At 45.2% G+C, this 15,083-nt stretch overlaps 1 protein-coding gene across 3 annotated transcripts in view; it reads left to right on the top strand.

The window, feature by feature from the left end:
• The window catches only part of LOC135050133 (integumentary mucin C.1-like), a 61,300-nt gene that overhangs the window by 28,371 nt on the left and 17,846 nt on the right, over window positions 1–15,083 (top strand). For 2 of the 3 annotated variants that reach the window (XM_063956312.1, XM_063956311.1), the window contains 2 exons: window positions 7,086–7,229; window positions 9,250–9,402. In XM_063956312.1, the coding sequence (XP_063812382.1) occupies window positions 7,086–7,229; window positions 9,250–9,402 (297 nt within the window). The remainder of the gene's footprint in view (window positions 1–7,085; window positions 7,230–9,249; window positions 9,403–15,083) is intronic. The other variant, XM_063956313.1, reaches the window with a different exon arrangement.

Below are 15,083 nucleotides of genomic sequence, written 5' to 3'. Positions count from 1 at the left end.
GGCCAGACCTTTCTGCAGGAGATGCATCATGGGACGTAGTCCGTGCCTTAAGGATCTACATGGTTCATACCAGTGCCCTCACAAAGACACTCTTCTCTCTTGCTCTGAGCATTGTTTGAATTACCTGCTGTGAGAATACTCTTGACTTCAGGATAGAGGTTTCAAGAGCCACGCCATCAGACAGTCTGTACAGATGTCTATGATAACAATGACCCTGCGTCAGTAGGTCTGACGCCGAAATGGAGCATCCATCGACATTCTCTGCAGATCCGTATACCAATGCCTTCTGGGCCAAGCAGGAGCTATTACTATCATTGCACCCCTTCCTTGCTTTATTTTCCTCACCACCCTCGGTAATGGGTTGATCAGAGGAAACGCATAAGCCAGATGACAGTCCCATCTTACTGCCAAGGCATCCACAAATATTGCTCTGGGATCCATGGTTCTTGACCTGTATGCAGGCACTTTGTTTTTCAGACGGGACATCATGAGATCTCTCTGGCAACCTCCATTTGTTTACTTGAGTCTGGAAGACCTCCGGGTATAGAGCCCATTCGCTTGCTTAAATGGTGTCGACTGAGAGTTCGCTTCCCAGTTTAGGACTCCCGGAATGAATACTGTGGACAAGGCTGGATGGTAAGTTCTGTTCACGTCAGTAAGCCAAAAAGCAATGAAGGAGGCAAGTTGCAGAGTTCCTCCCTGATGGTTGAGGTACACTCTTGCCGTTGCGTTGTCCAAGCGGATCTGGACTGGTTTTCCTTGAAGAATGTTCTTTGCCTCAATCGGTGCCATGTATATGGCCTGACGTTCCAACACATTTATTGGCAGGCAACCTTCTTCTTTGGTCCATTGCCCCTGGAAACCCAATCTTCTAGACACTGCTCTCCAGCCCTGAAGACTGGCGTCTCTTGTCCAAATCTCCCAATCGGATATCCAAAAGGGTCTCCCCTTGTCTAGATGGGATGTCTGTTGCCACCAGTCTAATGACCTTTTACCGAAAGTACCATAGTCTGTTTATAGTCTGATGTAATCCATTCCATTTGGCAAGAATTAGACGCTGCAGAAGTTTTGAGTGGAATTGTGCATACTCCACCATGTTGAATGTTGACACCATCAAGCCCATCACTTGCATTGCTGTGTGAATGGATACAGTTTTACTGTGTAGCAAGTCCTGAATCCTTGACTGAACCTTGAATATCTTGTTCCGAGGTAAAATTACTCTGCAGACCTGAATCCAGTACAGCCCCCAAGTGAGACATCCGTCGTGACTGAATTACAGACTATTTTGCCCAATTTATGAGCGACCCATGTTTCTGCAGACATGTCTGAAGATGACATGGGCGCAATTCCTGTGACTGTGCCAGGATTAAAAGATTGTTGAGGGATGTGAAAAATCTTATCCCCTGCTGGTAGAGATAAGCTGCCATAACCGCCAAAATCTTGGTAAATACTCTGGGGGCTGTGGTCAACCCAAAGGGTAGAGCCTGGAACTGAAAATGCTGTTGGAGGGTAGTGAACATTGATGTGACAGTGCTATAGGAACATGTAGGTAAGCATCCTGTATATACAGGGATACCATATAATCCCCTGGCTCCATGGCCAAGATTATGGAACGTAACTGCTCCATGTGAAACAGAGGTACTCAAATGTATTTGTTCAGCATTTTGAGATTGAGAATGGGACGAAATGACCCATTTGGCTTCTGAACCAGAAATAGGTTGGAGTAAAAACTCTGTCCTAGTTGTGCAGGGGGAACTGGAATAATTACTCCTGACTGAAGCAATTTCTGAACTGCTTCTTGCAAAGCCCTGGCCTTCGTCTCTACCAGAGACAGGCTGGTACAGAAAAACCTTTGAGGAGGATGCTTCTTGAAGGGAAAAGCATTGCCTAGCGATGCCACTACATGCACCCAGGCATCTGTTGTAGACTGCTGCCAGATCTGTGCAAACTGAAGTTGTTCCCCAGTTGGAGACCCGCACCATCAGGCTGATGGCTTATCTTCTGATTTGGAAGCTGGCCCTCTGTTAGCCCAAATATTTTTTATTGATTTTATTTTTTTAGGTCTTACCAGACTTGTTGTATTGGGGCTTGCAGTCGCTTTTTCCCTTTAACTTTTTTTCCTTGAGACCAGAAGGGCAGAAAACCCAGAAAGTTAGGTTTGTAATATTGAAGGAAGCTTGACCTTTTTGGAGTCTGCTTCTGACTCCAGAATATCTGTCAAGAATCTTTACCAAAGAGAATTTCCAGAAAAAGGCAGAAATTCCAAAACCACCTTGGATTCTGAATCTGCTTTCAATGTATGTAACCAAACTGCTCTGCGAGCAGCTATTGAAAGCTGATGCCCTGGAGGTGTTAGTACCTCTATCTAATTCTGCTGCTTCCAAGAATATTGCAGCCTGTTTATGAGTTATATGGTATTTCTGCTCTCTAGAAGCTACTGAAAACATCGCTCTCCAATGTATCTGCACATGCAGCCACTGCCTTTGCCATCTAAGCTGAAACCATGGCTGGCCTTATGACTGCCCTGGACAGGGAAAATATGGTTTTTAGAAACCCATCCACCCTCCTATCCATGACATCGTTTAATGATGGCAAAGGCAATAGGAGCTACCTCTTTTTAAACTATCCCCAGCTGGAAGAGGATAATTGGCATCTAAATGATTTATTGGGTGTAGGCCAAGCCTCTTCCATGATTTCTGTCAGCTGATCTGACCCTGGAAACTCAGTATTAACTGTTTTGGGATGTTTAAACTAGAGATGAGCGGATTCGGTTTTACTCGGTTCTCAAAACCGAATCTTATTGGCTATCCAAAACACGTGACATCCGTGAGCCAATAAGATTCGGTTTTGAGAACCGAGTAAAACCGAGTAAAACCGAATCCGCTCATCTCTAGTTTAAACACAGGTGCCTTGGTTTTCAACACCGGCTCTGCTGAATCCTCTAAGGATAGAATGTCTTTCATTGCTCTAACTCTGCTATATCCACTGAGCTGAGACCTTCCTCCTCTTTGTATGCCGAAGTAGAATTAATTGAGCTTTCATCTTCTGATGAATCCTCGTGTAGCCTGTGAAAGTGAAGATTTACTTACCATCAGATTATCCATTTGTTTCATTTGAGAAGCTGCTGGGTGAAATTATATACCGTCGGTAAGGAGATGCATGTAAGGGATAATAGTGTAACCCATTCCTGGTACAGAAGCTGTAGGAATTATCCATTCAGCTATACTGGACAAGGTCTGTGCAAACATAGCCCAAGGTGGATCCATCTGTACCTGATGTTGTACAGGGATCTGCCTTGTATTTTGCAGAAAACTAAAACAATTTGCACACAAATCATCCTGAACCAGTTTCTGAGGATACTGTAATACAGTTTTCCAAGACAAACATGATACGAGTGGTGTTGCTGTGAGTGTACCTTCCTCACCTTTACCGCTCTTGATAAATAATCGGCACTTTCACAGTGTACTACACAATTTGTGACTAATCACTTTAAACCTTCTAAAAGTGACATACAATCTGACCCTACCCATGCACCAGCATTGAGGATCAGAGAAAACTGACAAACCTATAGTAAAGTCGGCAATCACACTAGCAGTCACATATTATACACTAGCAATATGAGCACATCAACTACAAACACGTGTTTAAGTATGTAGCAGAACATATTACTGATCATGTTTAAACAGATCTAACTTATTCAGATGCAATGTGAAAAACAGTAAATATATACAGACTCGTAGGCAATAGGTACTTATCGAACTATTAGTACTCAATAGGGTAGATAGAGATTTAGTGCTGTACAGCCCCCACTCGGTGGGATACAGGTAGACTCTCCTCACTTCAAGGATCGATCAATGCGAACGCTGAGTGGATCCAGACGCTACTAGTGTACACTGCAGCCCCATGAACCTGTAGTAAACACAGACACTCGGTGAACACAGATGCACCGGTCACACAGCCACCTATGCTGCATCTGGGTCCCCTCATGCACAGTGTCTAGGACGGAAGCAAGGAAACAGTTCATGGCGGGAGACTCTGAGGAAACTGGTCATGAACCGGGGGGAGGGGTGACCAGGAGAGCATCTGACTCCCTCCCCCCCCCCCCCCCCCCTTTTGCTGACATCAACCCTAGGGATCATGGCCTCCTGCTATTTCTGGAGCCTATGATCCCTAAGGCCTAGCGCTGGTGCACCTGCATCAGCTACTGTTTGGTAGTCTCCTCCCAAAACAGTGTGGCTGTGTACGTATTCCATCTAGTTAAGTGGAACCAATTCCATACCTTCTCCCCATGCTCCGGCCACAGCCTGGTAACCTCTGCTGCACCTGCTAGTATATCAGACAGACACCCGCCGAAACAGCACTGTACTCGTGGGTAAGCATTGTTACGACCTGGCGGAGTGTTGTTGGAGCGACTTTCTAAGTGTTTAAGACGCTGTCTAGAAAGATCACTCAAACTAGTAAGACCGTAAAAGTAAAATAAGAAAGCTTAGGGCTGCTAAAAACAACAGCCCTCTGACCATGGTCCGGCTCCTGCCGCACCAAACAAACTGATTTGCCTGAGTCAGTAAGCGGGGATATATGGATGGGCCCGTTGCAACCTGGAAGGCCAGAAAGCTTTTGACTGGTGCCAATTTGCTGTCGCTCCATCATATCCCATTGTTATCCTTTGGATAAACTGTGGATCCTGCTGGAGAAACATGGATAATACCATAGCTCTAAGTTTTGCTTGTGTATCCCTTCTTGGCCATGGCCAGACAGTATATAAGAAAATGCCATTGTTTAAGTTGAAACTTCCTGTTATCAGCTGTTCAAAGTTTGTTCAACTGTTTGGTTAACAATTCCAAAAAAAATTATACTTTTTGATTTTAACCAGTGTGGATCATGAGATCAACTGTGTCTAGGTTGACCATGTTTAGGTCAACAAGGTTGGGGGTTCAAAAGGGTTTCTAGGTCGACGGGTCAAAAGGTCAACATAATTTTTTTTTGTTTTTTGGTGTTGTCTTCTTTGTAGAGTGACCGGGAACCCCTTCACTTTGCTCGGCACAGATTATTGTTCCAATCGTAGTCCACGTGGATCGTTAAGTATGAAAGTTAAAAAAAAGAAACTCGTGTCGACCTTTTGACCTGTCAACCTCTGGTGGTCGACCTAAACATTGTCAACCTAGACAGTGTATCTTCAGACTGGATCCCAATTTTTAACACAGCTGAACCCAAATGATTAGTTGACAAAAGGAGCTAAATTGCCCTGTGATCTAGCTAAATTGCTATATATATATATATATATATATATATATATATATATTATATAATTTTTTTTTTTTTTTAAAGAAACAATAAGCTGCTATAACTTCTGGCGGTTTCCTTACTGCATCAACCACAAGTGACAAACAATAACGTGGAACTGTACAGCTGAAGGGATTGTGGGTACCCCACAATAAGTGCTGCAGAATGTAAGGAATTGTGCTTTGACTCAAGCATTTCCTGGGTAATTTGGGGTCATTTGCTCCCAGATATTAGCAGATTTTTGTTCCAAACAGCTAGATTGGACAGAAAATATTAGTGTATCCAACTTCAATAGTAACAAACATTTTTTTGGAAACTTCAGTCATGAGGTACATAGGTGATAAAGCCTTTCATCAGTAAAGCTGGGTAGGCACTATATAATTATCTGGGAGACCATCTGTCCAACACTGGCTGGTTGGAATGGAAATCTGTCATTTACTCTCATACTGTAGAGGCCAATCAACCACTTACTCCAAAACACTCAAATGGAAGTTTAACAAATTTGTTTAAATTTGGGTTTATCCAGTTTGATTCTATAATTTTTTTCCATTTTCCAGTGTTTGGGAGCAAATGGTTAATTGACATTTGCTCCTATACATTACCAGATTATCATTCCCACCATCCAGACTGGATAGATAGCCTGCCAGATAATTGTTTAGTGTATGCCCAGGATAACTGTCCGTTATTCTCTTTCTTGTATGATGTCGCACAAATGGGTGGGCAGGTAGAGAGCAAGCACTGCCCACTCATGCATAGTTCCTAACTTATATGAAGTTCCAGGGGGCACTGGTATGGTGTAAAGTCTCTGGAAATTTTCTTCCTTCCATGGTCCCTATATTTTATGTATTTAAATTGACTAACTCCATGTATTCAGTATATCCCAGGTGATGGAATGCTATTAGTCAGAATACCATTGCTGGCATCCTGATAATGTAAATCCTGACTGTTCCCTCTCTCCTGTACACCCTAACACTAACCATCCTTTTCCACAGCCTAACCGTAACCTTCCACTTAGTGCCTGACACTAGCATCCCATTGGTCGTGCCTAAAATGTCACCTTCCATGCAGCCTATACCTAACCATTCCCCCCCCACAGTGCTTAAAACCTAACCTCCCACAGTGGTGCCTAACCCCACGGGTGACACCTAAGCCTAAACTATCTGCTATACCTACAAACGGATTGCCAGCTGTCAGAATCCCAAACAGCTGGCATCTTCACTGCATCCCAACTCCACAACAATTCCTCTTTATCTGAGTATTGAGTGCAATTCTTAGTGTTTTTCTTATTTTCTGTGGTAAGGTATATGGAAAATTATTTCTATGTGAAAATATATCCTTTAAGTTAGATTCATCAAACTGTGTTTTCTATGTATCTTGGACATGTTTGCAAGGTTAACAATTATGGGGGTAATTCATATCTGATTGCAGCAGCAAATTTGTTAGCTAATAGGCAAAACTGCAGGAAGGGGGGCAGATTTAACATGTGCAATGTTGGCTTTGGGTGGGTTATATTTCTGTGCAGGGTAAATACTGGCTGCTTTATTTTTACACTGCAATTTAGAAATCAGTTTGAACACACCCCACCCAAATCTAACTCTCTCTGCACATGTTATATCTGCCCCACCTTCAGTGCATATGCTTTTACCCATTAGCTAACAAATTTGCTGCTGTAATCTGTTCTTAGTTGGGCCCTATGTATTTGGCACTGTGTAGGGTTAGTCATTGCAGTAGAGCTACAGCTTTCTAGCCATGCACTGTATTATTTCCTATTGTCCTGATGTTGTGTGCTCTGCTCTATCCAGATATACTGCAATGTAGCGTGGACATCCAAGAGCGTGAAGATTGCGGTTTTCCCGGGATAAGTGCTAAGGAATGCTATTCCAGAGGCTGCTGCTTTAATGCAAATGTTCCTGGGGTTATATGGTGTTTTTACCCCAAAAGTACAGGTAGAGTATAGAGTGGAGTTATGGAGTGTGGGAGCATGTAGTGCTAAGGGTTACAGATTTGATGGTGCACCAACATGAATTAGGCCCACAGCTCTAAGAGTTTATCTTGTGAATCTCTTACTCTTAGCCATGGTTACACAGTATACAAGAAAATGCCACGGTTTAAGATGAAATTTCCTGTAACCAGCTGTTCAAAGTTTGTTGAACTGTTCGATTAACTGTTCCTAAAAAAATAAATAAATATATATACTTTGATTTTTAACACAGCTGAACCCAAATGATCAGTTGACCAAAGGCTCTAAATTGCCTTGTGATAAGTGAGCACTAGGCCATGTATGCTCCATGAACTATACTTTACTGACAAAGCTCTTCAAAATAGGCAATTCTAATTACATGCAAGTAGATTAGAGGAGGGCTGCATAGGCACAAAATTACTAAACTTTACCCCATCACAAAAATATGACTCTTTAGGTCAGTTGGTTGCTAGGCAGATTGTTGTTTGTTTTTGTGGTAGGCTAAACTTAGCTTATCAGGGAGTATAGGGGTGTGTTTTTTTTTTTTTTTTGTTGGCGTTTATATAATGAATTTGAATATTTAATCCTCTTGTTTTGGAAGGTAGAGTACTAATTATCTTTCTCTCCTGATTTACCTTGCATAGCTCTTGCTCACATACACTTTCTTCTAGCTGTCCTCTTTTCTGCTCTAAACCTCATTTATTCCATCTATTCTTTCTTCACCTTCCATTCATTCACCCCCTTTTATTTTTCTTACTTCTAACCCCCCTCCCCCTTTCCCATTCTTTCACTTACCACATTTTCATGCTCCCTCCATCATGCCCGCAGACTAGCTCCAGCCCTGCGGCGTCATGCTGAGGTGGTCAACCAGCTGACCTCAGCGGTTTGCTGTTGATACAGGGTTGGCTGGGGGAATGTGCTGGTGGGAGGCATGGTGGACCAGCCTGCTCCGTCAGAGCCTCATGCTCTGGCTGTATCAAGCATAGCGGAGTCCTGCAGTCAGTAGTAGCACCACAGAGGTCATGAGCACTGGGGGATAGTGACGCGTGCTGGTGACAAGGCATCACAGCTGCGTTTTAGCACTGCCAGTGTGGTGGGTGCAGGCAATGGGCTCCCAGGCCTCTGTGCCGAGGTCACAGGACCCATGCCTGGGGCATACAGATGTGAGGGTACATTCCAGGCTGCGAAGGGGACAGCCAGGACTCCCATGGCTGGGGAGTGCACCCAGGGTTGCAGTGGGACTGCAATATCGGACCCCATAACAAGGTTTACTTCTGGTGACCCTGCACCTGCCATGTTAGGGGACAGCACGCCCACACCTGGTGCACAGCAGGCTGCTGGTTCTGTTAGATGGGATTATGGTGCCACCTGCTTGGCATATATCAATACATTGCAGCAATTCCTGCTCAGGATGCCATGTTAGTTTCTCTGCCAGGGCAGCCATAAGCCTTTGCATCTTTTAGGGCCATGTCGAGTGGGAGTTTAGCATCAGGGTCGCTAGGCTTGCAGGCTTTCACAACAGCAAGCAGCATAGGCCACCAATATTTACAGATGCTGTTAGCTCCAGTTATCATCCAGGGGTTGCCTTCCATAGTTTCTATCCCCGAACATAGTGCAATCCATCTAGTTCTCTGGGATTGCTCAGGATTTTTGCCACACCTAGTGTCTTGGGGATGATGGGCTCACGCCAATTACTTTGCATGTGTCTAAATTTGGCCAAATGCCACATTGGCAGCAGTTTCATTCCCTAGCACAGCAGATGGGGCCCTATGGGTACTCTTGGCAGGGCAGGTACGGGCTGCCGTGGTTTCCGACCTTCAGTCAGGGTGGGCCTATGCCCTGTTACCCCACTCTGGTCAGTGCATTACGAGGTCATTTACCATCACTTGGCCAGTTTCCAACCTCACCTGGGGCGGTTTCAGTTGGAGCAACACTGTGGCCTACTCTTGTTTCTTCTAGGGGCTTGCTGGAGTGGCTGGTAATTTAATACTTGTTTGTTTCTGAAGCTAGTGCCAGTGACTCATCTACGGTGCTTCCGCCTGTGGCAAGCGAAGGTTCGAGACCATACATGGAGACTATTCCGGTAGGAGGGGTGGATTCCATTTCGACAACTGCACAGTTGACGGACATGTTCGGAACTGCCAGCCCTTCAGGATCTGGTGAGCATGAAGTTTCTGCTGCATCATCTGATTTTCATCTGCTAGCAGCGATGGGTCAGTTTCCCCCAAGTGCTTGCGAAAGTTAGTGATTTTAGTTTGCGTGTGAGGTTGTGAATTGGGTTGGCGGGGTTAAGGAGCCATAAAAAAGGCAGCAGTTCCTATTGAGCCACTGTTTTTTAAAATGGTTCACTGCACTAACACAGCAGTAACTAGGGGGTTGGGAAGAGGACGAAGGAAAAAAATTAGGAAAGGAAAATAAGTTGATGTGTTTGCCAATATGTATGAAATGAGAAAGGGGTTGTAGATGGATAAGAATGCAGGGGAGGTAGGTGAAAATGCTTTTCGGAGTTCTCACCATTGGTTGAAAGGTTTCTAAAGCTTGCTATTTGGAAACCAGGCCAGACAAGTTTATGAATTTTGTGAAATATTTATTTTTTTTATTTTGAAAAACAAAGGTTGTGTTTGAAGAGTGATACATTTTGGTGAAATCAAAATGGTAATCTGCTACCTTTTGGGTTTCAAGGACGTCTAGGTTTGGCTGGAAGTGACCAACCAGGGAAAAAACCATCTAATGGTCAGGGCAAGAAGACTTTTCCAGGTGGGAAAAGAAATACTGGGTCCACAGTAAAAGGGAAGTGTTTTGCTTTTAACGATTCTAAATGCAGCAGGTATGTGAATGGTTTTCGACTTTCCTGTAGAATCTGCGGAGCCAGTCACCCTGCCAAGGGCTGCAAATCTGCAACCGGGGGACAGAGCATAGCAGAGGTGCCAAGTAAAGTGCCTTCACCCATAGTTGTGTTGTAATTGGCTAAATGGTTGCACCGGTATCCTAATTGGGTGGATGCCAAATTTTTGTTAGATGGTTTCAGCTTCCATTTGCCAATTCCTGACAGTTCAAGGTGTTTCGTGCAGGATTTTAAGGTCTGCAAGGGAATTACCCCATGTGGTTAGGCAGAAGGTGGCTGTAAAATTGGGTTGCATGAGCAGTCCTTTTACATGTAAACCATTGCCTGGCTTGTGCATGTCTCCTTTTGCGGTGGTGCATAAGGTCCATGGCAAATTCCATTTAATCCAGCATCTCTTACCCACATGGGGGCTCCATTAACGACTCAACCATGAGGAATTTTGTAGGGTCTGTTACCAGTTGTTTGAGGCCCTGGAGTTGATACAGGGTTTTGGTGTGGGAGATCATTTGGCAAAGTTATGTTGAGTCAGCTTTCTGCCTACTCCCACTTCACCCTGATTCTTTTTAAGTTCATGGGTTTTCAGTTAGACAGTTGTTTCTACATTGACATTTGTTTGCCCATGGGCTGTTCTATTTTGAGAAGTTTAATACTTTTTTTTTTTTTTTCTTTTTCATCCTCTAGGGGTCACTGGAGTACTCTTGGGATATGGACTGCTCCACTGGAACTAGGCACTGAACAGTTAAACTTTGACTATACCTCCCCTCCATATCCCAGAGTACCTTAGTGTTTTTTCGGTGCTCACAGAGCAACTAGGCTTGTGGAAGTGGATCCACATTTATTGATTTTTCTCTTTGATTATTTTTGAAAACATCCCTTTCCCCCTTCCAAGAAGGCGAGGGTTTGGGATAGTGAAAGCTGCTGATGCAGCTGTGGGTGTCGGACCTCTCTAGAAGAGCTCCCTCATTTCCACGTGCAGGACACCTGCAGTAGAAGGCTGACAGTGCTTGCAGAGAAGCCCCGTCATTGCCCTCACCACAGGGTCCAGGTATGTGTTTGGGGCGGTCAGCTCATGCTGCCGCCCCGCTGTGTGGGATTACTGTGTCTGTGTTTTATGCCGTGCGCTGCCCGCCGCCGCTTTCAGCGCCGCTGTGAACACCTCTCCCACCGCGCTCAGCCACGCTGGTGCATAGCCGCTCCACGGCTCCATGCGGCATATCGTCTGGCACTTCTGGAGCTGTCTCCGGATACAGAGTAGCGGTACACGGAGCACGGGGGAGAGAGGGAGGCACACTTCTTTATCCAGGGTGTATGGTCTAACACAGAGCCAGCAGCGCTGTATAGACAAGTAACAGGATGGCATATATACATTTAAGTATAATCTGCTGCATAAGTTAAATGTTTGCACTTTGTGATTTTCTGTGAGCATGGGGACATACTAAACCATGCTTCCTGTTTTTCCTGTTTCTCTCCAGATTTTCCTGTAATACATCTCTCCACCATTGAAGGCGCAGGGGTGTTAGGGGGATTTTGGGATCGGGCATATTACTGGCACACTTGGCCAGATATATAGACACCTTAGTACTATTTACTGAGTCGCACAGGTTTTCTCTCTCTTGTCTTTGTATTTATATTGTGTTTTTTTTTTTTTTATTTACATAATGAGTAAGACACCAGCAAAGTCTAAGAAGCCGTTTTTCTGCAATGTATGTAAGGGTGTATTACCTGACTGATTTACCACATGTAAAGTATGTGTGGTAAATTCCGAAACAAATACAACTCCTGCTCCGGTTCCAAATCCAGTTTCTACCCCGGACCCGCCATGGGCTATATTAGCAGATGTTTTAGCTGGTGTGCAATCAGAGTTGGCCACCTCTCGACAGGAGCGAGAGGCGGCAAGATCTGAATCTAGGGTAAGACCGCTAGAACTTCCTGAGGGGTCTCAGCCTTACCAAAGGTCCAGATCCTCTTTGACTAAAGGGGATAAGTTTCATTTTTCTTATAAACTACCGGTTTCTGCTATGTTACTGTCTGATGATTCTTCACCAGACCTCACTGTACAAGATGTGGGTGAGGAGGGCGAAGTAGACCAGCAGTCAGATGGTGACGATTTTGACAGGCCGGGTATTGATGATCTCATCAGAGCAGTGCGTCAGTCTCTGAATTTTACAGAAACTGAGGAGCCTCTGACAAATGATGTCATTTTTACTAAACGACAGAGAATTCCAATTTGTTTTCCTGTGTCAGAATCTCTTAATAAAATGTTACTAGAAACAAGGAAGAATCCAGATAAACGGTTTTCTGTACCTCAGATTTAGGTCTAGCTATCCGTTTCCAGATTCTATGATCGCTACATGGGAGAATCCGCCGTTGGTGGATTCATCTGTGTCTAAACTTACAAAGAAATTAACCATACCAGTACCAGCTTCAACTACACTCAAGGACCCTTCGGACCGTAAAATAGAGGTTATGCTGAAGTCCATGTATACAGCGGCAGGAGTGCTGCTTAGACCTGGGTTGAGTGGCATTTGGGTAACTAAAGCTCTAATGGTATAGATAACAGAACTCAGATCTGCCTTAACTGATGATCATCTTATACTTCTCGCTGATCAAATCTGAGAAGCGGCTGACTATTTATGTACAGCTTCTACTGACGTCTGTCAGCTCACTTCTCGCCTTTTATCATCACTAGTCACCGCACGACGTGCGCTCTGGCTACGTTCTTGGCGAGCGGAGACGGAGGTCAAAAAAAGGAATAGAAGCATTACATTGTGAGGGCGAGAAGTTATTCGGTCCTGAATTGGACAAATGGATTTCTGAGGCCACGGGAGGGAAGTCGGTTTTCTTACCATTTCCTCCAACAGTGCCTAGAAAAAGATATTCTGGACCGGCGTTCAAATCTTTTACACCTCAGTCCTTTCGCGGGCATGGCAGGGGAATGGCCACACCAGATAGACTAGGTCGGGGACGTAGTTTCCAACGAGCCAATACCACTCGTCAGGATACTAAAGTCACCCAGCCCATCTCTGTTCTCCTATTTTAGGAGCACGTCTTCAGTCATTCCAGTTGGCATGGCTTCAGACGTCCACAGAAGGGTGGATCCGCAATTTAGTTTTAACAGGTTACAAAATAGAGTTCGACTGTCTCCCGCCAATGCGGTTTTTCAGGACAGGACTGCCTCTGTCGGACGACAAGAGGGCGATTCTGCAGACTGCCATTCAGTCTCTGCTGGACGCAGCAGTTTTGGTTCCGGTCCCTGTGCACCAACAGGGTCAGGGTTATTATTCCAACCAGTACGTCACTTACTACAGATTCAAAATGGAATCTCTACGATCAGTAATTGCAGGTCTAGAGCCACAGGAGTTTGATTGCGCTGGATCTCAAGGATGCGTACTTACACATTCCGATTTGGCCTCCTCATCAAAGGTTTTTGCGGTTTGCAATACGACAGAACCATTACCAGTTTCGGGCTCTACCGTTTGGCCTTTCGTCAGCGCCTCGGGTATTCACCAAGGTGATGTCTGTGATGATAGCTCAACTCAGATCTCTAGGAGTGATAATAGTTCCATACTTGGATGATCTTCTCATCAAAGCTCCGTCTCAACAAATCCTCCAACAGGCATTGCTGACATACAATGAATGTACTGGTTCACCACGGTTGGATTGTCAACTTCAAGAAATCACATCTAGTTCCGTCCCAATGACTTCAATTCCTAGGTATAATTCTCGATACGGTAGACCAAAGGATCTACCTACCCGAACAGAAAGTACAGGTCATTCGTCATCTGGTACAATTAGTGCTCAAGCCACGCACAGTCTCGGTTCATTTGTGCATTCGCCTCTTAGGCACAATGGTGGCGGCTTTCGAAGCACTTCAGTTCGGAAGGTTTCACTCGCGTCCTTTTCAACTGGATGTGCTCGCACAGTGGTCGGGCCCGCACTTACAGATTCACCACAGGGTAAGGTTGTCTCCAAGGACCGGAGTGTCTCTACTCTGGTGGCTCAGGGTACAGAATCTAACCGCAGGAAAACAGTGCAGCACCTGGAATTGGATAATACTCACGGCAGACGCAAGTCTCAGAGGTTGGAGCTGTAGTTCAGAATCTTCAGCTCCAGGGGCTCTGGGCGGATCACGAAAGATTGCTGTCTATAAATGTCCTGGAACTCCGGGCAATTTACAATGCGTTACGACAGGCAGTGCACATGCTGCAGGCTCAGGCAGTCCAGGTGCAATCAGACAATGCGACGGCGGTCGCATACATCAACAAACCAGGCGGAACGAGAAGCCGCATGGCAATGCGGGAAGTAGCTCGAATCCTCAATTGGGCAGAATACCACCAGGTCATATTGTCGGCAGTATTCATTCCGGGAGTGGACAACTGGGAGGCGGACTATCTCAGTCGTCGGGATTTTCATCCAGGAGAATGGGCATTAAATCCAGACTTATTTCTCATGCTGGTCCAGAGGAGGGGTTACCCACAGGTGGACTTGATGGCATCTCGCCACAATCATCAAACGCCCCAGTATGTATCCAGAACGAGAGATCCAGAGGCAGTGGCGGTGGATGCTCTCAGTCAGGTGGCCATACAGTCTAGTATATCTGTTTCCACAGTTTCCGCTGCTCCCTCTATTGCTAAAACGGATCAAAAGAGAGTTTGTCACAGTCATACTAGTGGCGCCTCATTGGCCACGGAGAGCTTGGTTTTCGGATCTTCGCGGATTACTCGCAGACGATCATTGGCCGCTCCCACTGCGTCCGGACCTGTTACAACAGGGTCCGTTTCTTTACCCTGATTTAGCACGGCTGCGTTTGACGGGGTGGCTGTTGAGACCGCCCTCTTAAAAAGAGAGGGCATTCCAACCATGTTACGAGCTAGGAAGCCGGTTACGGCAGCTCATTATTATAGAATTTGGCGTGCCTATATAGGTTGGTGTGAAGCCAGGAAGTTTCCAACTTCATCTTTCAAGTTATCCCGTCTTTTGTTATTTCTACAGATG

This window comes from Pseudophryne corroboree, chromosome 2 (genome assembly GCF_028390025.1).
Source record: "Pseudophryne corroboree isolate aPseCor3 chromosome 2, aPseCor3.hap2, whole genome shotgun sequence".
In the NCBI taxonomy this organism is placed as follows: domain Eukaryota; kingdom Metazoa; phylum Chordata; class Amphibia; order Anura; family Myobatrachidae; genus Pseudophryne; species Pseudophryne corroboree.
Note: the sequence above shows the minus strand (reverse complement) of the source record. Positions and strands in the feature narration are given on the sequence as shown.